The sequence below is a fragment of the Mirounga leonina genome, unplaced genomic scaffold, assembly GCF_011800145.1.
Source record: "Mirounga leonina isolate KUSES-001 unplaced genomic scaffold, KU_Mleo_1.0 Mir_101222, whole genome shotgun sequence".
NCBI classification, from domain to species: domain Eukaryota; kingdom Metazoa; phylum Chordata; class Mammalia; order Carnivora; family Phocidae; genus Mirounga; species Mirounga leonina.
The window spans coordinates 312,530-336,735 of record NW_023270085.1 but is presented as its reverse complement, the minus strand read 5'-3'; the positions used below and the strand labels follow the sequence as shown (position 1 = coordinate 336,735).

At 35.5% G+C, this 24,206-nt stretch overlaps 1 protein-coding gene across 1 annotated transcript in view; it reads left to right on the top strand.

Moving 5' to 3' along the window:
- NRK (Nik related kinase) overlaps positions 1-24,206 on the top strand; it is a 139,902-nt gene that overhangs the window by 105,280 nt on the left and 10,416 nt on the right. Inside the window, exons 20-27 of the mRNA XM_035007360.1 lie at positions 2,893-3,079; positions 3,536-3,691; positions 6,767-6,910; positions 10,201-10,359; positions 14,434-14,534; positions 16,144-16,287; positions 16,573-16,722; positions 19,597-19,732. Coding sequence (XP_034863251.1) covers positions 2,893-3,079; positions 3,536-3,691; positions 6,767-6,910; positions 10,201-10,359; positions 14,434-14,534; positions 16,144-16,287; positions 16,573-16,722; positions 19,597-19,732 — 1,177 coding nt within the window. The remainder of the gene's footprint in view (positions 1-2,892; positions 3,080-3,535; positions 3,692-6,766; positions 6,911-10,200; positions 10,360-14,433; positions 14,535-16,143; positions 16,288-16,572; positions 16,723-19,596; positions 19,733-24,206) is intronic.

Sequence of the window (24,206 nt, the reverse complement as noted above, 5' to 3'; positions counted from 1 at the left end):
AATTAAATAATTAACTTCCTATTATCCCTCCTACCTGGCCCAAGGAACATCTATTCTACTTTCTAAGTACCTTATATAAGACAATCATACAATATTTGTCCTTTTGTGTCTGGTTTATTTCACTTAGCATAATATTTTCAAGGTTCATCCATGTTGTAGCATGTATCAGAATTTTCTTCCTTTTTAATGCTGAATAATATTCTATTGTATGAATATATCACATTTTGTTTATCCATTCATCTGTTGATGGACACTTGGGTGGTTTTCACCTTTTGGTTATCATGAATAATGCTGCTGTAAACATTGGTATATAACTATCTGTTGTTGGAGTGCCTGTTTTTAATCATTTGGGCTATCTACCCAGGAGTAGAATTCCTAGATGTAGAATTGCTAGAGTGGAATTGTTAGATTCTGTTTTATCTTTTTGAGGAACTATTAACACATACAATTTAAATGTAAGTAATGTATTGTGTTAAGCAATGACTTTATCATTCACAAAACATCACTGACTTTATAAATACATTTAAAAATACTCAAATAGTATCCAGTTTAGACTGCATCTCATTCATAGCATTTTTAAGTTCAGCCTGATTAGATCTCATTTCTGCCCTTAGAGATTTCGATATTGTCATTAATGCTTTTTTCAAGCCTAGCTATTGACTTCATGACTGCTACTCTGAAGCCTATCTCTGACGTCTTGCTTATATTCAAAGTGTAGAAGGAGCTGAGATGCCCTTCAAAAGATGAATGGATAAAGAAGATGTGGTTCATTAATACAATGGAATATGACTCAGCCATCAGAAAGGATGAATACCCACCATTTGCATCAACATGGATGGAACTGGAGGGGATTATGCTAAGTGAAATGAGTCAAGCAGAGAAAGACAATTATCATATGGTTTCACTGATATGTGGAACATAAGGAATAGTGTGGAGGACCACAGGGGAAGGGAGGGAAAACTGAATGGGAAGAAATCAGAGAGGGAGACAAACCATGAAAGACTCTGGACTCTGGGAACCAAACTGAGGATTACAGAAGGGAGGGGCGTGGGGGTGGGTAACCAGGTGATGGGTATTAAGGAGGGCATGTGTTGTGATGAGCCCTGGGAGTTATATGCAACTAATGAATCATTGAGCATTACATCAAAAACTAATGATGTACTATATGTGGGCTAAATGAACATAATAAAAAATTTAAAAAATACTCAAATAGTTTCGCAGATGCTAGATCAGTAAGAATGATCAGAGAAGATTTCCTGGAGCATCTGGTATTTGAACTAATTCTTGACAAATAGGGAGTATTTGGATATCTGAAAACACAGGTGAGATTCCAGACAGAGGAAAGATCATTCCAATTTACTTTCCCAGCCTGTTGTCCTATCACACAAACTGGCTTACAAGATGCCATGCTCCTTCATGAATTAGTGCCCTTGTGCAAGCTGTTCCCTCTGTCTATAAGGCTGCCCCCTCACATCTTCTCTACTTGGTTAATTAGTCATTCTCATGATCCAACTCATATATCATCTTTGACTTTTCAAGATGGAATTATATACCCCTCCCTCTGTGTTTGCAAGAATTTTGCCTATAGTTTCATTTTAGTACTTGTGACATAGTATTTGGTTGTTGACTTGCTTTTCTGCCATACTAGATTGTGAACTCTTAAAAGGCTGGAACTCTGTTTAATCCATTCTTGATTACTTTTCTCTACCCACTCACCCAATCCCAGGACCCAACCTAGGACTTGGTTTATGATAGACACAATAATTATGGAAGAAATCAATGAAGGAAGGAAACTTCCTAGATAGTTTCCAATGGGAAAGTAGTATGATTGGGAAAGTCTCTCTCTCTCTCTTTCTCTTTCTCTCTTTCTCTCTCCCTCCCTCCCTACTTACCTATCTTAATTAAAGACATTAAAACAGGATGTCCCATCATAGTTTTCATAGCTCCCCCGGGTATCTCCAATTATTTCAAGGAATGTTTTTGACATTTACAGAATGAGTAGACAGTCCTTTCACTTTAATTTGAAAGGATATGTTGCCATACAACACTTGTGGTTGGAAAGGTCATAAAAACAAGTCTTTGACAGGGCAGCACAGCTCTCTCAATGCCAAGAATCACTTGATGCAAAAAAATGCTTATCAACAGACAAGCTTACCAAAAACAGTTGGCATGTTTTTCCATAGGATATGGCATTCCATGTAAATTCTGTCACATTTTGTGGCTTTTATCCTTGAGTTTCTTCTATGTAAGTTAATGGAAGCCAACTAGATTTTCAGTGAGGCATGGTCACACCCTTGAATTTGTGTTGGTTGATTTTCCATCACTAGCTTTGTCATTTGACAAAGTAAAATTGATACCCCCAACTCTGGTGCTTTTTTATTTTTTTCAAGTGGCTGTTTAGCATAGCATAGCTCAACATAAGCTTTGGAATCAGACTTTGGCTTCAAACTCTGGTTCCCCTACTTTATCTCTATGATTTGAATAAATTATTTAACTTTGCTAAGCTTTTGTTTCCTCATAAGTAAAATGGAGATAATTATACTTACTTTTTGGGTTGTTGTTAAGGATTTGCAGTAGTATATAAATAAAATAACTAGCAGTATACCTAGTATATAATAAAAATTCCACTAATATTAGGCCCCAAATCGCACAGCTAGGGATTTTAAGCTCCTTAAATTTTTCCTCTGACATCAGTTGTCTCAATTTAAATTAGTTCTTTCTTTTCTGATAACATTGTTGAATTCTTCTGATAAATGTGGATTTTAAAAGGATGAAGAATTATAGATGCTACAGATTTTGCATTCTCTTTTTCAAATGACTTCTAGGCATATTATATTTATTTCACAGTTAATCTCCGAATAAAGTCAAAATTGATTTTCGATCTTCTATTAGGAGCCTAGTGGTAGAAGCGAGGCCTCAAATGCCATTGCCTTAGGCCCTGCACCAGCAGCACCTGATGACGAGAATGACAGCATGGACATATCAGAAGCATCAGCACAATCAGGTTTTTCTGCCAGCCACTCATCTCCCTCCAGTGGTTCTGGGAGGGCTGCAAATGCTGACTTTGGCAGTGCCATCTGTAAGTGTGTTTAATATAATCTCCAAATGCTGCAGTCTATTCACACATTACAGCGTTTGACCACTGGTTCATGGTCTGAAAAGAATGAAATCATTCTGATATTCAGTTAACATAAATTCAGATGGATACATGCTTTAAAAAATATACTCCTCACTGAGTCTTTATGACACCTAAATTTAAACTACAATTGAGTAACTGAGTCCCTCATCTGGATTTTCTTTGGCAATCTAATCATGATAACCTGAAATACATTCATATTCAGAAATGTATTTTAACCATCATGATTTGTGTTATCTGATGGTTTAGGAGTTAATAGAAATGATACCTCCAGGAAAAAGAAAATTCAATAAAGGGAAGAAACTTTTCTAGGCTGTGTCTTATTTGTGAAAACATTCAATCACATATGGTATATACACTAGTAAATTCTCTGAGTATCTTCCCCTTACTTCTTCACAGTGTATGCTGGATTAGTGGAAGCACCTGAGAAATCACCTAAGCGACCCTCTGAAGTCAATGTTAACCCACTATATGTGTCTCCTGCATGTAAAAAACCACTAATCCACATGTATGAAAAGGAATTCACTTCTGAAATCTGCTGTGGTTCTTTGTGGGGTAAGTTTGGTTTCTTAAAACTGAGTTGTTTTTTCAAAGAATACTTTTTTTTATCAATGCAGCAAACTTGTGAAAAATCATAGATGTAAAACACTTGTTATTACCAAACCATTTTCAAGCAAATAAAAATATATATATTTATACTAGCTAATTTGTTCCTTTTTTTACTGATTTATTTTCACTCAGTGCAGTTTGATGTTTGAATTGGCACTCCTTCCCTTTTTTATTCTCTTTTTAACTTGAATTGACTTGACTAAAACATAAAATTGGACTAAGTTATGATTATTTAAAAATTTGAGCTTAGTATTTTTACTTTAAGATAGTGTGTAGCATTTAATACCTAATGAGATAGTTAAGACATATTTCTGTAAGTTCTTGTTTTTAAATAATCTTGTGGATTTGTAGAGAAAGTTCTTTCAATCATGTCTCTTTTTAAATGTTTCAAGTTTTTATCTAAATTCTAGTTAGTTGGAGTGCCTGGGTGGCTCAGTCATTAAGCGTCTGCCTTCGGCTCAGGTCATGATCCCAGGGTCCTGGGATCGAGCCCCGCATCAGGCTCCCTGCTCCGCGGGAAGCCCGTTTCTCCCTCTCCCACTCCCCCTGCTTGTGTTCCCTCTCTCACTGTGTCTCTCTCTGTCAAATAAATAATAAAATATTAAAAAAAAATTCTAGTTAGTTAACATATAGTGTAATACTAGTTTCAGGAAGAGAATTTAGTGATTCATCACTTATATATAACACCCAGTGCTCATCACAACAAGTGCCTTCCTTAATGCCCATCACTCATTTAACCCAGCCCACTCCCACATCCCCTCAAGTAACCCTCAGTTTGTTCTGTCTCTTTTATGGTTTGCCTCCCTCTCTTTCTTTTTCTTCCCCTTATGTTCATCTGTTTTGTTTCTTAAATTTCACAAATGAGTGAAATCATATGGTATTTGTCTTCCTCTGACTGAATTATTTCACTTAGCATAATACTCTCTAGCTCCAACCACATCATTGCAAATGGCAAGATTTCATTATTTTTGATGGCTGAGTCTCTCATGGTTTGTCTCGCTCTCTGCTTTCCCCCCCTTCAGATTTCCCTCCCTTCCCCTATGGTCCTCTGTACTATTGCTTATGTTCCACATATGAGTGAAACCATATGATAATTGACTTTCTCTGTTTGACTTACTTCACTTAGCATAATCCCCTCCAGTTCCATCCATGTTGATGCAAATGGTGGGTATTCATCCTTTCTGATGGCTGAGTAATATTCCATTGTATATATGAACCACAACTTCTTTATCCATTCATCTATTGTATATATATACAATGGAATATATATGTATGCACACACACACACACATATACATACCACCTCTTCTTTATACATTCATCAGTCAGTGGACACTTGGGCTGTATCCATAATAATGCTGCTATAAACATTGGGGTGCATGTATCCCTTTGAAATAGTGTTTTTTATATTCTTTGGGTAAATACCTAGTAGTGCCATCACTGGATCATAGGGTAGTTCTATTTTTAACTTTTTAAGGAACCTCCATACTGTTTTCCAGAGTGGTTGCACCAGACTGCATTCCCACCAACAGGGTAAGAGAGTTCCCCTTTCTCCACATCCTCACCAACATCTGTTGTTTCCTGTGTTGTTAATTTTAGCCATTCTGACAGGTGTGAGGTGGTATCTCATTGTAGTTTTTATCTGTATTTCCCTGATGATGAGTGATGTTGAGTATATTTTCATGTGTCTATTAGCCATCTGTATGACCTTTGATAATGTCTTAACTTTGATAGACTTTTTCAGTCCTTTGCTCTAGAAGAATTATAACCACATTAGTAGGGCTCAGACAATATTTTACCTCAAACCAGTATGAATCATAAATGAAACAGAATAAATAAATGGAAGGAGGGAAGAAATTCAAAGTAAATGCCAACCTCTGACTTGCAATTTCATAGATTTTGCTTAATGTATGTTTGAACAGGGGACAGAATTTTAAATTAAAAATAGAGCAGTGTAGTAAACATTATAGCTATATGGATTGAATAACTTAGAAAAAACATGTTACCCTCCAAGCTAATATATTGTGTCAGATAACAAGAAAGCAGAGTTTATGTCTTTATCATTTCAGTCAGGCAACTACCCAGAGATCTAATTAATGTCTAATAATTCATTTTTATAACTTCTGGTTTTACATTTTGAAAAATAAAAGATTACAGTCAAAATTGAATATACTTTACCCTCCCTCTCTGATTCCACTTTGGGAGGAAACGCAATTCCTAAATCTGCCACAGGCCATTACTTAGAGAACTGGTAAAGGACAGAATAGAAAAATGAAAGAGACGCTTGTCTTTTCTCCTTATATCCTTGAAACACAAATAGTCTCTAAGTAGAAGGAAAACACTAAAGTGCTCTCCATTATATTACTTGGCTGAGTTTTTCCTATGTCTCAGGTTATGGGGGAAGACTCCCACAGTGGTTTGAAGTGTATTCTAATTTAGCTTAATCTTCCATTTCAGCCCTCTCATTCAGTCTTTTAACAGTTTTTATATTTGAATAAATAGAGCCAGCAGACAAATAATAGAGCATAGGAATTTAGATACATAAAAGTAGGAACTACTTTCACAGGTATTTTGCAATGTAAGTTTTATAATATATGCATGAATACAGACTCAATTTAAAATAAATTTAAAAATAATTTACATATAATTATTGTAAAAGCATTAAACTCTTAGTTACAATTAGGAATGAGGAATGAACTGAATTGAATTTTGATTTTTATAACGTTTGGGATACTGCTAAAGGGTGGTGAGATATTTATAAAATTCTCCTTTTGAGATGCCACACCAGACACCAGCCAGTAGAAATATTGCCAGAAGGTATTATCTTCTAGATTTTAATATATTTCAGAGAAATTTGTTGGTAGAGTCCATTGTTACACAGTATGAGGTTAACATTAGCCTAAAGTGATATGTCATCTTTACACAGATCAGCACACTGGAATTGCAAAAGAACTAATATAAATTCAATTATAAAAACGTAATCTGAGCTAATATAGCACCTTTCTTTTTATATGCAAACAGGAGTGAATTTGCTGTTGGGAACCCGATCTAATCTGTATCTGATGGACAGAAGTGGAAAGGCAGACATCACTAAACTGATAAAGCGAAGACCATTCCGTCAGATTCAAGTTGTAGAGCCACTCAATTTGCTGATTACCATCTCCGGTTTGTTTAAGAACTAAAATTAGCTAAGTAATTATGTAGATTAATTAGGTTCCAAACTAGGCTAAAGACTTTCTCAGGTAAAAGTTTCATAGGAAAGCACTTTAAATATAACCTTAAATTAGGACACCAAACTTTCCTACTTGTGTTTTCTTATCTATTTGCAGTTTATTTTTTTTATTTTTTTATTTTTTATTTATTTTTATTATGTTCAGTTAGCCACTATATTGTACATCATTAGTTTTTGAGGTAGTGTTCAATGATTCATCAGTTACCCATAACACCCAGTGCTCATCACCACACATGCCCTCCTAAATACCCATCACCCTGCTACCCCATCCTCCCACTCTCTCCCTTCTGTAGCCTTCAGTTTGGTTCCCAGAGTCCAGAGTCTCTCATGGTTTGTCTCCCTCTCTGCTTTCTCCCCCTTCAGATTTCCCTCCCTTCCCCTATGGTCCTCCGCGCTATTCCTTATGTTCCACATATGAGTGAAACCATATGATAATTGTCTTTCTCTGCTTGACTTACTTCACTTAGCATAATACCCTCCAGTTCCATCCATTTTGATGCAAATGGTGAGTATTCATCTTTTCTGATGGCTGAGTAATATTCCATTGTATTAATGAACCACATCTTCTTTATCCATTCATCTGTTGAAGGGCATCTTGGCTCCTTCCACCAGTTTGGTTATTGTGGACATTGCTGCTATGAACATTGGGGTGCATGTGCCCCTTCTTTTCACTACATCTGTATCTTGGGGGTAAATACCTAGTAGTGCAATTGTTGGGTCATTCTATTTACAGTTTAAACTAACTTCTCACTCTCCTTTGCTGTCTGGATATTTGATTGCAATGCACCTCACCTAGGTCATTTGATAAGAAAAAAAAAAAAAAACATGCCATTTACATCTTTCAGGTCTTTTCTGAGTAGCCACCTGCAATTTTACAACTCACAATTTCACCCACCCATGTGCAGATGACCACATCCATCATATAATTTCTTGTGGTGTGCTAGAAGCAACAAAGAACAAAGTGGACAATAATTGGATAAAAATGAAACTCTGTTGTCCCTGGCACAGCCTTATCATGAGGGCCTACAGATAGGATTAGCAACGAGAATGGATACCCTAAGACCTCTACCTTCTTCCCACATAGTAATTGAACTTCTTAGTTTTGGTCAGTCAGAACCTGAATCTCTGAATAAGAGAGAGCAAGTAAACAGATGTTAATAATAATTGTCATTACTATACATTACTTGGTATTAGAAAACACTAGTACTAAAGTCAACTAAAGGCAAAAGACAACTGACAAAAGGAAACAAAAAGTTAAAAAAATGCTTTAACTGTAGAATAAAATGATGCTAATTACAGTTATTTATATGTGTTTGCATGCTTCCTGTCTGTACCTAATAGCTATATGGCACATTATTAATGATTATGTATATTCCTAAAAATTATTAACTTTGCTTTAAGTTTTGGTTAGGGGAGAAAATCCTCGATAGGTATGCTAAAGCTTGATCATTTTTTGGTCATGTTTCATTTTCATTCATTTTTAATTGTTTGAGGTACACAGATTTTGAGGTAACATTTAGATTTTGAAAACATCTGGGTGGCTTAGAGATTGCACATCTGGAAAACAGATTTCTTTACTTTTTATCCAGCTTTTTCTAACCCAAATGTGTCCCTTTTAATGCTTAAGTTTTTCTCAAAGTGGATTATTTTTGCATCAGATGACACTGAGAACATCAGTATAGAAAGATACCTAATAATTTAGAGCACAAATTTATTCTACCACTTAAGAGTAGAATGGAAATAGACATAGATGTCTGAATTCTAATGCTGCTTCAGAAGATGTCATGTAAAAACATATGTAAGATTAATCACATAAGTAAGAATCTTATTGTTGAGCCTAGAAATCTTATTAACAATAAACTGTAAAAAGTGAATACAAAGTCACTACATATGAAAACAAATGTGTAATTAAATGGCCTGTTTTTCCTTAAGGGATTGTAAGCATTTTCCAGGGTTTACAATTAGAAAATTAGCAGTGAAGATATGAGGAATTCTTAATCTCAGGAAACAAACTGAGGGTTGCTGAAGTGTAGGGGGGTGGGAGGCATGGGGTGGTTGGGTGACAGACACTGGGGAGGGTATGTGCTATGGTGAGCACTGTGAATTGTATAAGACTGTTGAATCACAGACCTGTACCTCTGAAACAAATAACACATTATATGTTAAAAAAAAAGATAGTAGGAAGGGAAAAACGAAGGGGGGAAATTGGAGGGGGGGACGAACCATGAGAGACTATGGACACTGAGAAGAAACAAACTGAGGGTTCCAGAGAGGAGGGGGGTGGGGGGATGGGTTAGCCTGGTGATGGGTATTAAAGAGGGCACATTCTGCATGGAGCACTGGGTGTTATATGCAAACAATGAATCATGGAACACTACATCAAAAACTAATGATGTAATGTATGGTAATTAATATAACAATAAAAAAAGAAATAATTCAATTGGCAAAAAAAATTAGCAGTGAAGATAAATTTGATTGAGAAGGGGCGCCTGGGTGGCTCAGTTGGTTAAGCGACTGCCTTCGGCTCAGGTCATGATCCTGGAGTCCCGGGATCGAGTCCCGCATCGGGCTCCCTGCTCGGCAGGGAGTCTGCTTCTCCCTCTGACCCTCCTCCCTCTCATGCTCTCTGTCTCTCATTCTCGCTCTCTCAAATAAATAAATAAAATCTTAAAAAAAAAAAAGAAAGATGACATTAAAAAAAATTTTGATTGAGAAAAAAATAATAAAACTTTAATTATTTTGTAAGTATGCTGGAATGAAAGAGCACAAAGAGACCCTTCCCACTAACCCTGAATTCCTAACAGTCGATACATCAGATATCCCTCTCATACATACATACTACCAAGGACAGCTTCTAGGTCTCCAAATCCCAGAAGGACCATGACTTAGATAAAAGCCAAAGTATAAATGAATGGATGGTAATTCTGTTGCTGTACCATGGCAGTCTTAACCTGTCCCAAAGAAGTATTATACTTCTCTTCAGACAGGCACATAGGTAGCTGGTAGACATTTTGACTATCTCTTGGAAGTGAGGGACTAAGAAAGACTTTGCTATCATATTTACAAAATCTGAAGGGAAGAATCTAGTAGTGTAGTTTTTTCTAAAAGTGCTTTTTACTTTAATGAGAAGATTTGGTTAAAAGGGCAAAATACTTTTGTTGTTTTGTTTTTCTAATATATGAAAAAATAGACTGAATTAAAACACTCTTATCTTATCTATCAGGCCATAAGAACAGACTTAGGGTGTATCATTTGACCTGGCTGAGGAACAAGATTTTGAATGATGATCCAGAAAGTAAAAGAAGACAAGAGGAAATGCTAAAGACAGAGGAAGCCTGCAAAGCTATTGATAAGTTGACAGGCTGTGAACACTTCAGTGTCCGTAAGTCCCATTTTATGTTTACTATAGCTATATAAAGTTTGCTTTCCTTTGTTTAGTAAAGTACATTGTTGTGAGAGGCAAAGTAGATAAAGAAAAGAATTTGCAACTTCCTATACAAAAATGAGTGAATTTCACTGAGACAATTTCCGGATCCTCTATGTCACAATCATGGCTGTTGAGAAAATACTGATTGACCTAAATAGCTATTGAAGTTTACTTTCTCACCTTTCTTCCCTTTCCAGTCACTCTAATTAGTCCAGATGAACTGATACTTCTTTTCTTGCCTCTGTATAATTCCGGCTATATAAATGTTCTTGATGTATCTTCAATAACCTGCAAGGAGATTCATATATTATCTTTCCTTGGAACAGCCGTAAAATGGAATCACATAATAATTCCACTTCCTTAAATTGGAAAATTTATCTTAATACTGACCAGGAAACTTTGCAATGAGTCCAAAAGAAAATTCTTCTGTGGTTTACTGGCTCTTGCTCCCACTGTCAATATTAATAAATATAATTGCTAAATATTTTCTGTCTGATTAGAGTGTTTTCATATGTCCTATCTCTTTACAACCATTCACTGCAAAATGAAGTAACAACTCCATGGTCTCAGAATCCTTCTCTCATCTCTCTACAACTAGAAAGTGATGTTATTCCATTCTCTTCTATTTCTGAAGCAAATCCCCGCTGTTTTCTTCTTTCCTTTTAATTAGTTGCCCCTTCAGACAGAGCTGGTGGCATAGGTAAGTGATAGCTGGAATCACATAATATGAGTTTTAGCAGGATATTGCTATTCTGACTGACCATTTCTGTTCTGCATATAGGGGCTTTTCCAGAATAGGTTCCCATATGTGTGTATATAAGTACACATACACCATTAAAGGGAGAAATGAGTACCCAGACAAACCAGGAATTAAATAAATACACTATTTTCTTCTAGTTTCATGTATCACTACTCTCCTCCAAATCATATTATATGTATTTGGTAGCCAAAGGTGGAAGAGATCCCCAGATGTTAAACAAGGAGTTTATGTAGCAGAACTGCCTGCCTCCTAGTGGGACAGCCATGTACTCATACTTTCGTGGTGTTTTCAGTAGCCTGTCAAGATCCATAAAATAATTGACTGATACCAATTACTGCCATATATTAAATTATAGGAAGTGTTTGCTTAACAGAGAATTTCTTTGCTTGTTGGGGGTTTATTAATCATGCTTCTTTGACCTACTTGAGAACAGTGTAAAAGAAAAAGATAAAATAACTAGAATCAGAGAGAGATAGAGAATATGAATAAGAGAAAGGGGGAGATAGAAAGAGAAGCCTTATATTTGGTCTCTAATGAAATCTGACTAGAAAGGATAGAAGCAATATTCCTGCCAAGGAGGAAGGGTTTTAGCACAAAATATAAATCTAGCAAGTAGACCAACATATATCATAAGAATCAGAAGGTCTATATGAGAGAAAGCATATGCTTCTTATTCATTTTTCTCTTTTTTAAAAAACAGCTGTGTTGGAATTAATTTATATATCATAAAATGTACCCATTTAGAAGTGTACAATCAATGGTTTTTAGTATGTTTATAGAGTTATATAACCATTATCATAATCTCATTATCCCAAAAAGAACTCCCATAGCCATTAGCAATTACTCCATGTTCCATCCCTCTTACATTCACCTTATTCTCCTCAGTCCTAAATAACCACTGATCTATTTTTCTTTGCTCTGTTTTTTTTCTTTTCTGGACAATTTATTTAAATGGAATCATATATGGTCTTTGTGACAGGTTTTTGTCACTTAGTATAATGTTTTCAAGGCTCATGCCTGCTGTAGTCTGTATAATGTGTATCAGTACTTACTTTTTATTGCTGAATAGTATTTCATTGTATAGGTATACCTTTTGTTTATACAATTTTTATACATCCATTGTTTATACACTTGTACTCTTTCCACTTTTTGGCTGCTATTAACATTTCATACATGTGTCTGTACATGGGAATGCATGTTTTCTTTTCTCTTGGATAGTACCACCACACTGTTTTTCAAAGTGGCTGCACCATTTTACATTGACATAAGTATGGAAGATCCATTTTCTCTTCATCCTTGCCAACACTTGCAGATGTCTGTCTTTTGATTCTAGGTATCTAAGTGGGTATGAAGTGGCATCTTATTGTAGTTTTGATTTGTATTTCCCTGATAGCGAATGTTGTCAAGTATGTATGTGTGTATCTATCTATCTATCATCTATCTATCTATCTATCTATCTATCTATCTATCTATCTATCTATCTATCATCTATTTATCTATCATCTTTTTGTTGTTGAGTTGTAAGCATTCTATATATTCTGGATCCTAGGACCTTATCAGATATATGATTTTCAAATATTTTTTTCCCATTTCATAGGTTGTCTTTTCATTTTCTTGACAGTGTCTTTTGATACTCCAAAATTTTAATTTGGATGAAACCCAATTTATCTATTTTTTTTTCTTTTGTTGCTTATGCTTTTGGTGTCAAATATAAAAATCCATTTCCATGAAGATTTATTCCTATATTTACTTCTCATAGTTTATAGTTCTATCTCTTACATTTATGTCTTTGACTCTTCTGAATTAGTTTTTGTATATGGTGTGAGGTAAGGGGTTCAACTTATTCTTTTGTATGTGGATATTCAGTTGTCCCATTTGTTGAAGAGAGTATTCTTTCCCAGCTGAATTATCAGGATATCATTGACCATAAATGTATGGGCTTATTTGTAGACTCCAGTTTTATTCTGTTGATCTATTTGCCTATTCTTATCTCAGTGCTACACTGTTTTGATTACTATAGCTTATAGTAAGTTTTGAAATTGGGAAGTATGAGTCATTCAACTTTGTTTTTCTTTTTCAAGATTGTTTTGGTTATTTGGGGCCTCTTCCAATTCCATGAATTTTAGGATCAGCATTTCCATTTCTGCATAAGAGGCCATTGGGATTTTAATAGCAAATGCATTGAATCCATAGATCACTTTGGATGATACTGTCCTCTTTTTAAAATATTGACATTTTTATGGGGCACCTGGGTGGCTCAGTATTTAAGCGTCTGCCTTCGGCTCAGGTCATGCTCCCAGGGTCCTGGGATCGAGCCCTGCACTGGGCTCCCTGCTCAGCGGGAAGCCTGCTTCTCCCTCTCCCACTCCCCCTGTTTGTGTTCCCTCTCTTGCTGTGTCTCTGTCTGTCAAATAAATAAAATCTTCAAAAAAATAAAAATAAAATACTGACATTTTTATTTATTTAGTGACTTAAAACAACAGTGATTTATTTCTCATAAGTCTTTGAACTGACCAGGGCTCAGCTGGATTTTTTTAATATAGTTGACACATAATGTTATATTAGTTTTAGGTGTAGAACATAGTGCTTCAAATTCTCTGTATGTTATGCTGTGTTCACCACAAGTGTAGTTAATATCTATCACCATACAACGTTATTATAATATTATTGACTGTATTCCCTATGTTGTACCTTTTATTTCCATGACTTATTCATTCCCTAGCTGGAGGCCTATATCTCCCACTCCCCTTCACCTATTTTGCCCATCCCCTGCGTGCCTTCCCTCTGGCAACTATCAATTTGATCTCTGTATTTATAGGTCTGATTCTTTTTGTTTATTCATTTGTTTTGTTTTTTAGATTCCACATGAGTGAAGTCACAAGTATTTGTCTTTCTCAGCGTGGCTTATTTCACTTTGCAGAATACCCTCTAGGTCCATCCATGTATTGCCCTCTTAATAGTGTTAAGTCTACCCATTGATTAACAACGGAACTCTTTCCATTTATTTAGTTCTTCTTTAATTCCTTTCAACAATGTTCTGTAGTTTTCAGTGTACAGAGTGCTCCTGAAGGCTAACACACTTCATAAAACTATATAGTTAGTTTTGTCACCTTTTGGGAGGCCTCAAATTGTAACTAAATAGCTTTTCTAAAAATATATGATCTGTTCTCTTATATTGTGGTTATAATATTTTTAATGACCAATACAAATACTTGAGTGTTCTTGTTAACTCTGTGGCATTGTTACTTCTTTATATTTTATCATTGTAGTTCAACATGAAGAAACAACATATATTGCAATTGCTTTGAAATCATCAATTCACCTTTATGCCTGGGCACCAAAGTCCTTCGATGAAAGCACTGCTATTAAAGTAAGTGGTCTCCTTCTTCTTTGGATCATATGGTTTTTCTTTTGAAAAATTGCAAACAGAGCAATATTTTGAAATATAGTAGCAAAGTTATATACCATTCTTCTACAGTTAATGTAATTTGACTATACCATGTAAATAATTATCATTTAACCCTTTTTTAGATAATTCACAGACACCACAGCAAAGGAAAGTGTGAGGGAAATCCCTGACCCCTCCCCTTAGAGGACCTCCCTACCAGTTCCTCACTCCCAATTCCTGTAGTCAACATGAAGACCTCTTCTAGAGCCCCAAACACAGGCTTTGGGTGCCACCCCAATGACTTGAAGCTAAGAAAGTCCCTGTTCTCACTTAGTGGGGGGTGGAGAGCAGAGGGAAGGTAAGGAAAGGTGTGGCAATGGTAGAGGGGGGAGCCCCACTGGAAGAGGAATGAGGGAAGAGAAAGCCTTTGCTCTAATTACCAGGGCTACAATAGATGGGGTGGGGAGGAAAGGGCAGGGCGGGTCTATATTTCTTCCAAGCTGGAACTCTAAACACATTTCTCTCCAGAACTATTGCAAGGAATGGTGGTTAGGCTTATTGGATTACCAGTAATATTTCCACCTTTATTATGGTTTAACTGAACTTCTGTGGATCAGCCTCTTAAGGTAACCAGTTGGTGTCCCAAACAGTTAAGTTGCTAATGATTTTTTAATCTCATCTCATAAACTGGGGATTCTTTTTACCTTTATTATTTTTAATGATACTCTAGAATTCTGTGTCAATAGGATTATTTTGTGTTTATTCCATAGCAGTGAGGACTGATTAATGAACTGGGAGCATTATATAGAGGCCAGTAACTCCTAATCTGGAGTGTACATCAGAATCATCTGGAGCATTTGTTAAAAGTTTAGATCTCAGACCCAACTTCAGGCTGAATTAGTAGGTCTGGAGTGGGGCCTGGGAATCTATATTTTTAGCAAATGTTCCAGGTGACTTTGAACTAACTGGTAAATGGACAAGTTTTTACAAAGCACTGATTAAGGACACCTCATGATAGACTCCAGCAAGGTATTTATGAAATAATTTTGTATCTTAGGTCAAGTCTGCTTACATGGTATATTTTGCAGCCAAAACATCACACATATGCAATAAAGATGGACTAATTTTTATGACTGCCTCCAGATGCCTATTTGTACAATAAATATGTTCTTTTGTAAATAGCACAGACTACTATATAGATAGTCTGTGTCTGCCCTGACACAAATTATATCTCTGATCTCCCTAAATTGGGCCTTGGGTCAGCTGTCCGTATTTGGATATGGGTTTGTTCTTGGCTGTCTGCTGATTGGTCAGAGCTGCCTGATAAGGAGCTGGAAAACAAAGAAGATAAGTACAAACAGTCTGTCTAGCCGATATACAGTTCCTGATCTAAGTCCTCCTTCCAGTTCTTGAATCTCACCTCATGACTACAGTATGGTGAATCCTGTGATGCCCAGTCCTCTACTGTGACCTGAACATGGCAATGAATCCTGTTTGGCTTTTTGTTTCCTTGGACTAGGAAACATAGGAGCCTAGAGTACATCTAGTCTATGGTAGGTTAACATGTCTGGCCTTTTTCATTCCCTACCAAGTATGCATTGATCAATCAGCAGACTCCGAAGGAGACTACATGTCCTATGAAGCCTATATACGAATACTGGCAAAAATACAGGCAGCTGATCCAGCGAACCGGTTTAAGAGACCAGATGAGCTCCTTCATTTGCTGAAGCTCAAGGCAAGGAATTTAAAGACAGCAAACAGTGCAGGGCCATACAAGTTTCTTATGATCATTGGAGATTTGGCCTCTGAAGGGAAACTCAAAATTTACAAACTGAATATAATTATGTTGTTGTGGTAGTAACAGACCTAAGAAAAAGTCATAATACATAGTCTAAATATATTATGTAATTTAAAGAATCAACGAGGGTTTTATAAACCTGTTAAACAAAAGGGCAGGGGGAATTTTTGCCTTAGAGTGTCATTTTTGGCCTTTTGGCCATATTTGGTTTTATATCTACAGGTGTTTCCAACAGTTGGTCATAAGCCAGTGACAGTTGACCTGGCTATTGGTTCTGAAAAAAGACTAAAGATTTTCTTCAGCTCAGCAGATGGATATCACATCATTGATGCAGAATCTGAGGTTATGTCTGATGTGACTCTGCCAAATAACGTAAGATCCCTAGAAATTATTGTACACCATAATTTGAGTTTTTCTGTCAAAACTCTTAAAGATTTAAAAATATGATTATCAATATCTGTACTGGAACTGAAATCTAAAAGGTAAGTATAGAGTGCCAGAAAGTAGTAAGGGATAAACAGAAATCACTGATGGTTTCTTAGTCCAGACAGCTGAGTGTATTCTTTGGGTAGATTTTGTTTGTCTGGCACAGTTTTTTGTTTGTTTGTTTGTTTTTAAATGAATAGAGTTTACACTTAAAAATCTGGACTTCTATTGATGAACCAAAAGATCTGATAACATTTGGCCCTTATTACTATCTGGCCATTATCAACTAGAAATGATTCGTGCCTGCCCCCTTTTATTTTATTTTTTTTAATTTTTTTATGCCTGCCCCCTTTTAGATGGACTATATACTACACATTGCCTATCCATCCACCTTTATAAATTTATAATAACCAGTCCTAATAGATGAATGAGTTTGCAGTCTTTGCTTTTAGTCCTTCTGTACCCCATAATACATAAACAGATTCTTTAAGAATACACCAGTATTGCAGCATTATTATCCCCCTTCTTTATCCAAATTGTAGTACTTTAACCATGATATATAGCAAAGTATCATAAAGTGTCCTCTTACAGTATCAATTATAGACTTTCTGATTAAAGGATTCAGCATTTTAAAAGCTAATGCACTTCAACTCTTAATTCTTAAATAATTATAAATAATGATTCTATGGCACAATATCTAACATATGGATAATTATAAAAATACTATATACATCATTTATATAGGGTTCGAACATAATACCCCCATATACACATGCACCATACAAAATATAATTCTACTCTGTCTCAAATTTGATGGTAACAGTGATATTTGTTTATGGAAAATGATATTTAAAAGAAAGGGCTGAACCAACAAATCTCTGCTTCACCCTTTTTAATTCCCCAGTTTGTTGACAACTAAAATTTCAACAGTTTAGCATTATATAAAGTCCAGGAGAAAACTTTTAAGTACGTTAAATCACTGTAGTAATGTCATATTTTGCATAGCTTTCAGAATTGTCTCATACATCTCTGACAAATTACATAGAGCATTTGTCAAATTAATAGTGGAAACATTTTTAAAAAACGTGTTTTTCGGTCATATTAACAATCTAATTAGCTCATCATTCAGTTGTCACCTATGAGTATGTAGAAATCACCCTGTTTATAATGTAGAAAATATTGAACTGAGCCCAGCCAAAGCCACTTAGATATGAGTTCGTATAAGTGTTATAGTACTTTTCAGTTGGAGTGTTCCATAGCTTCCTGCATCCTATTTTTTTATGTAATGGCAGATAGCCTTTATTTTGAAGCTAGTGCCATATTAAACATTGCAATATTGGTCCAAGTTTATACTTATTTGAAACATCATTCAAGAAGATTGCACTCTGTGTTCCACTTGATTACCAAGCAAGAATTATTTCCTTTTGAAGCAATCAGTTCAGTATCATAGAAGCAAGAATGAGAGATTGGTTTAAAATATATATATATTTTCTGACCTAATTAGGATACTTTAAGTATATTCAAAAATAGTATTTTTAGCTAAATGCCATAGTGTCCTGACCCATTAAAAGAGAAAGGACTCTAATAAAAGGGAGGGGAGTTCTTCTGAAACAGAATGTACTAAAAATGATATTTTTCCAAGAGTGCCAGATTACAAAACCTGTAATGCTACAAGGGAGCCATGTGTCCTAAAGAATATCTGGTTACTGCAGGAATCATCTGAGAAGCAAGGAATTACCTCTGGGACTTTCTGGATTTACAGCAGTCCAGCTTTATTCTAAACAGATTTTTTTTTTTTTTGAGACAACCTTCTTTCTTGCAATTTCTTTTTCTCTCTTCCTTCATCTCTTTTTTGATTCAATTGCTCATGCAATTGCCCAGGGAACGTATTAAAATTGCTTTTCGCCTCTGGATCCCCATTTTAGTTTTAAGGATTGTTGTTGCTGAGACATGGCCTCAAGCACTTGGCCTGAGTACGCTGGGTTTGGCAAGTATAGTTTCTGACCTTCTTTTCTTGTAACTTGCTAATTTAGAGAAATAATAAAGGAATGTAATTGTTCATTTCTCAGGGAAATACTATTAATGTGGCAATTTCTGTAGTTTAAGTAAATTTGGTCACATTGTTTTATGCATCATAAAATTTATGAATTTTTATATATTTCTTAGTATTTCATCTTATGTCACCTAATACATCTCTGTATTTATATATTGAAGACATTTTGTGATTTATAAATTGGTAAGAAATCCTACATTTTTTGTGAAGGGAGAATGACTGTTATATTTCAAGTAGTGATGAATATTATAAAGTTGCCCTTTGTAAACATTTTAAGCTCAAGCTATTTTTAAGTTAATTTTCTATTTTTGATTTAAATGAATTGGCTAGATAACCAGTGATTGCATATTTGTTAGTTGCTTCACATATTCATCACTAAATTATTCATTAATGTGCTGAAATGAATCTGAAGTCCCACTCTGTAACAAGTAATGTTTCTTTAATCATTATACACATTTTGTTAAATTTTAACAAATTTTTCTCTGTTGGGAATATATCTCTTTTTTTCAAACAAAGTTTTCTCCTAAATATAAAGGACACTACTAAACAGTGATGCCTTTATGACATAGGAAAGGCTCTTTTCAAGTGTTGGATAGCATGCTGTTTAATATTAATATAGAAGTTTCTCTTCCTCTCTGCACTTCGAACCCCTTTGTGGTCTTTATTGCTCAGCCAAGCTGCTTCAATTAAAGTAGTAGTGATAAAATGTTGGACATATAAATCTTTATGAAACATAATTACAGCCCCTGGAAATCATTATACCACAGAATATCATCATTTTACCTGATTCCTTGGGAATTGGCATGATGCTCACATTCAATGCTGAAGCCCTTTCAATGGAAGCAAATGAACAACTCTTCAAGAAGATCCTTGAAGTGTGGAAAGACATACCATCTTCAGTAGGTATGTACAAAAATGTTTCTCTTTTATATGATCTCAGAGAAACTTCTGTTTTCTGAAATATCACATTTTCTCAAGGCATATCAGGTTAATTTAGGATGCTGTATACTGTCTGGAATGCCTATTAGGTACTATCCAGATGGCAACATAAAAAAATTGCCTTTCATCTTCATCAGGCCAGGACATTTTTTTTTTCTTAACGAATGCAGGACTGCTGATCTGGAAAATATGAATAATTTGAGACTCTTGTGTATGTCTCTGAGGCTTGGTGACTACAAAAGTGATTCTAGACAGGGAACAGAATGCATATGAACAGTACAAATATTAGGGAGAGTAGAATGATTTGATGGAGGATAAATGTTCCTGAAAAGAAGAGGGGATTAATGAAGCAAATAAAGGAAAAAGGGGAAAGAGAATTAAAGGGAAGGAAGGAGAGACAGAGAAAGAAAGGTAGTTTGTCTATTAAGGAGCCAGAAGTTTCTGAAATCTTTATGAAGTGGCTAAATGTGATCCCCATGTAGCTTTAAAGACCAGTTTGAACTGCTTTTTAATGGACATTTCTTTCATTATGGGATGACGGCACTTTGCATTGCATCTGCAGAATCCTTTCTTTTTGCACACATAGTGTTAACAATTGTCCTGAAAACCTCTTCTAATTTCTTCAAACAGGGAAGAACTCCCAAGGGCTTAAAACCATTTTAAGTGTCAGGGATATATGATTATAATTGACAGATCTGGAGCAAAATAAACTGAAAATAATGAATCTTGTTCTAACCTTTATAATGTTACTTTGTGATCAATATTTTAATCAGAAAATGAAATAAGGAAATTCAGTTCAAATGGGAAACTGAGCAAACCCCTATATTTATGCCACTAGACAATCATAGGAATCAAAAGGGTCTTAAAATATCATCTGGTAAGCTCTTGTCCTTAAGCAGGACAATTTCTGACCTAAAACAAAAAGCTATTTTAAGTTGCAAGAATTTGAAAAACATCTCTCTCTATGTAAAATAAATTATAGCACTATAAGAATGTGATATTTTGGTTTGTGCATTAAGGATATTTTGAGAATATATTAAAGACTACATTATAACATTTTTATTAAGGAAGTCAATTTCCCTTTCTGTCTAAAAACAACTGCTTTGCTATTTAAAACTAACCTAGATCCAGATTTCCTCAATCTAAAATGTACATTTCTTGAGATATAATAGATGTTTTCAATAATAAGATCATTGCTTTGTATATTCAAACAAATGTATAGAAGCTTAGCAATGACATCAGGTATCACTAAGCATTCCCATTCCAAATCATTGGATACCATTTCATAGGCAAGCTAGCTCAGTTGCTAGGTTAAATGGCAAATTAATATTTTTCAGAATTAAGGTAGAAATTATGTAATGCCATATGAATGGTGTGCTTGGACTCAGCAAGTATTAAATTTAGAATTTTTTGCTCTGTGTGGTTGTTGACAAAATACCAATTTTAATGAAGTATTCACGTTGGTGACAAAAATTCAAATCCGAATAGACTAAGTCTGTTACTTATTTCCATCACCAGGTCATGGATTCCCCTCACTTTCTTTGTATATGGAGTGATTTTAATTCCTGTTTGAAACTGGATTTATAGTCTTCTTCCAGGAGCGCCATTTTTCTGAATAAAAATACAATTGAAAATGGAGTTATAAAAAACGCAATTGTAATTTAATTACAATTTTGTGATCAATTTCATACACATAAATATTTTGAATTATAATGAAAAGGAAACAAGAGATCATAAATGCTTAGTTAAGTTTTAGTTGAGGAATTCAAAATGCCTCACACTATGCCTATGAAAAGTCACTTTTATCAAAGTTTTAATAATTTTTTTCATGAGTCTTTTTATGCATATTTAGTGTATACATATATAGGACAGGTAAATTTTGGTTTAAACAAAGGCATTCTAGAACTTTTTAGAATGATAAAAAATTTTAAACTATATTACTATTATAACAACTCAGTTTATTGTGTTAATAATACAAGAAAATGTAAAGTCTAGTGAACTGAATTCTGATTTTAGTCATGTTTATAACGGGAATGAAGATGCTTTATTTTGGTGTTTTCTAGACTATTTCAGCTTGACTCAAAATCTTGATATTATTTTAAGTACAGGATTGAATTTATTTATGGAAATTTACTTTCCTATGAAGTACATAAAAAATCAACTTAAAAGTTAAACATTTAACAATAATACTGCCCCCCGGGGCGCCTGGGTGGCTCAGTCGTTAAACGCCTGCCTTCAGTTCAGGTCATGATCCCAGGGTCCCGGGATCGAGCCCCACATCGGGCTCCCTGCTCGGCGGGAAGCCTGCTTCTCCCTCTCCCACTCCCCCTGCTTGTGTTCCCTCTCTCACTGTGTCTCTCTCTGTCAAATAAATAAATAAAATCTTTAAAAAAATAATAATAATACTGCTCCCTGTGTCAGAAAATACCTTACAGCACCAGCTGAGTATATGGCTATTTACATAATTAGGTTTTCTGTTTTAAGGCAATTCTCATATTTTTTTTAAAGATTTTATTTATTTATTTGACAGAGAGAGACAGTGAGAGAGGGAACACAAGCAGGCAGAGTGGGAGAGGGAGAAGCAGGCTCCCCGCTGAACAGAGAGCCCGATGTGGGGCTCGATCCCAGGACCCTGGGATCATGACCTGAGCTGAAGGCAGACGCCTAATGACTGAGCCACCCAGGCGCCCCTGTCATATTTTTTTTTAATTGAAGTATAGTTGACATGCAATGTTATATTAGTTTCAGGTATACAGCATGGTGATTTTATAATTCTATATTACTCAATGCCCACCATGATAAGTGTAGTCACTATCTGTCAACATCCAATTGTCATAATCTTTATTGTCACCACATAGGTGACACAGGCTCCAAAAGTTAAAATCTTTTTTTTTATTTTTTTAAATTTTACTATGTTATGTTAGTCACCATACAATACATCATTAGTTTTTGGTGTGATGATCCACGATCCATTATTTTCGTATAATACCCAGTGATCCATGCAGTACGTGCCCTCCTTAATACTCATCACCGGGCTAACCAATCCCCACACCACCCTCCCCTCTACAATCCTGTTTGTTTCTCAAAGTCCATAGTCTCTCATGGTTCATCTCTCCCTCCGATTTCCTCCCCCTTCATTTTTCCCTTCCTTCTCCTAGTGTCCTCCATGCTATTCCTAATGTTCCACAAATAAGTGAAACCATATGATAATTGACTTTCTCTGCTTGACTTATTTCACTTAGCATAATCTCCTCCAGTCCCATCCATGTTGGTATAAAAGTTGGGTATTCATGCTTTCTGACGGCTGAGTAATATTCCATTGTATATATGGACCACATCTTCTTTATCCATTCATCTGTTGAAGGGCATCTCGGCTCTTTCCACAGTTTGGCTATTGCGGACTTTGCTGCTATGAACATTGGGGTGCATATGGCCCTTCTTTTCACTAAATCTGTGTCTTTGGGGTAAATACCCAGGAATGCAATTGCTGGGTCATAGGGTAGCTCTATTTTTAACTTTTTGAGGCACCTCCACACTGTTTTCCAAAGTGGCTGTACCCACTTGCATTCCCACCAACAGTGTAAGAGGGTTCGCCTTTCTCCACAACCTCTCCAACATTTGTTGTTTCTTGCCCTATCCATTTTTGCCATTCTAACTGGTGTAAGGTGGTATCTCAATGTGGTTTTGATTTGAATTTCCCTGATGGCTAATGATGATGAACATTTTTTCATGTGTCTGTTAGCCATTTGTATGTCTTCTTCAGAGAAGTGTCTGTCTTCTGCCCATTTTTTGACTTGATTATTTGTTTTTTGGGTGTTGAGTTTGAGAAGTTCTTTATAGATCTTGGATACCAGCCCTTTATCTATAGTGTCATTTGCAAATATCTTCTCCCATTCTGTGGGTTGCCTCTTTGTTTTGTTGACTGTTTCCTTTGCTGTGCAGAAGCTTTTTATCTTGATGAAGTCCCAGAAGTTCATTTTTGCTTTTGTTTCACTAGCTTTTGGAGATGTATCTTGAAAGAAGTTGCTGTGGCCTATGTCAAAGAGGTTACTGCCTATGTTCTCCTCTAGGATTTTGATGGATTCCTGTCTCACATTGAGGTCTTTCATCCATTTTGAGTTTATCTTTGTGTACGGTGTTAGAGAATGGTTGAGTTTCATTCTTCTGCATGTGGCTGTCCAATTTTCCCAGCACCATTTATTGAAGAGACTGTCTTTTTTCCATTGCATCTTTTTTCCTGCTTTGTCAAAAATTATTTGACCATAGAGTTGAGGGTCCATATCTGGGCTCTCTGTTCTGTTCCATTGGTCTATATGTCTGTTTTTGTGCCAGTACCATGCTGTCTTGGTGATCACAGCTTTGTAATGTAGCTTGAAATCAGGCAATGTGATGCCCCCAGCTTTATTTTTCTTTTTCAACATTTCCTTGGCAATTTGGG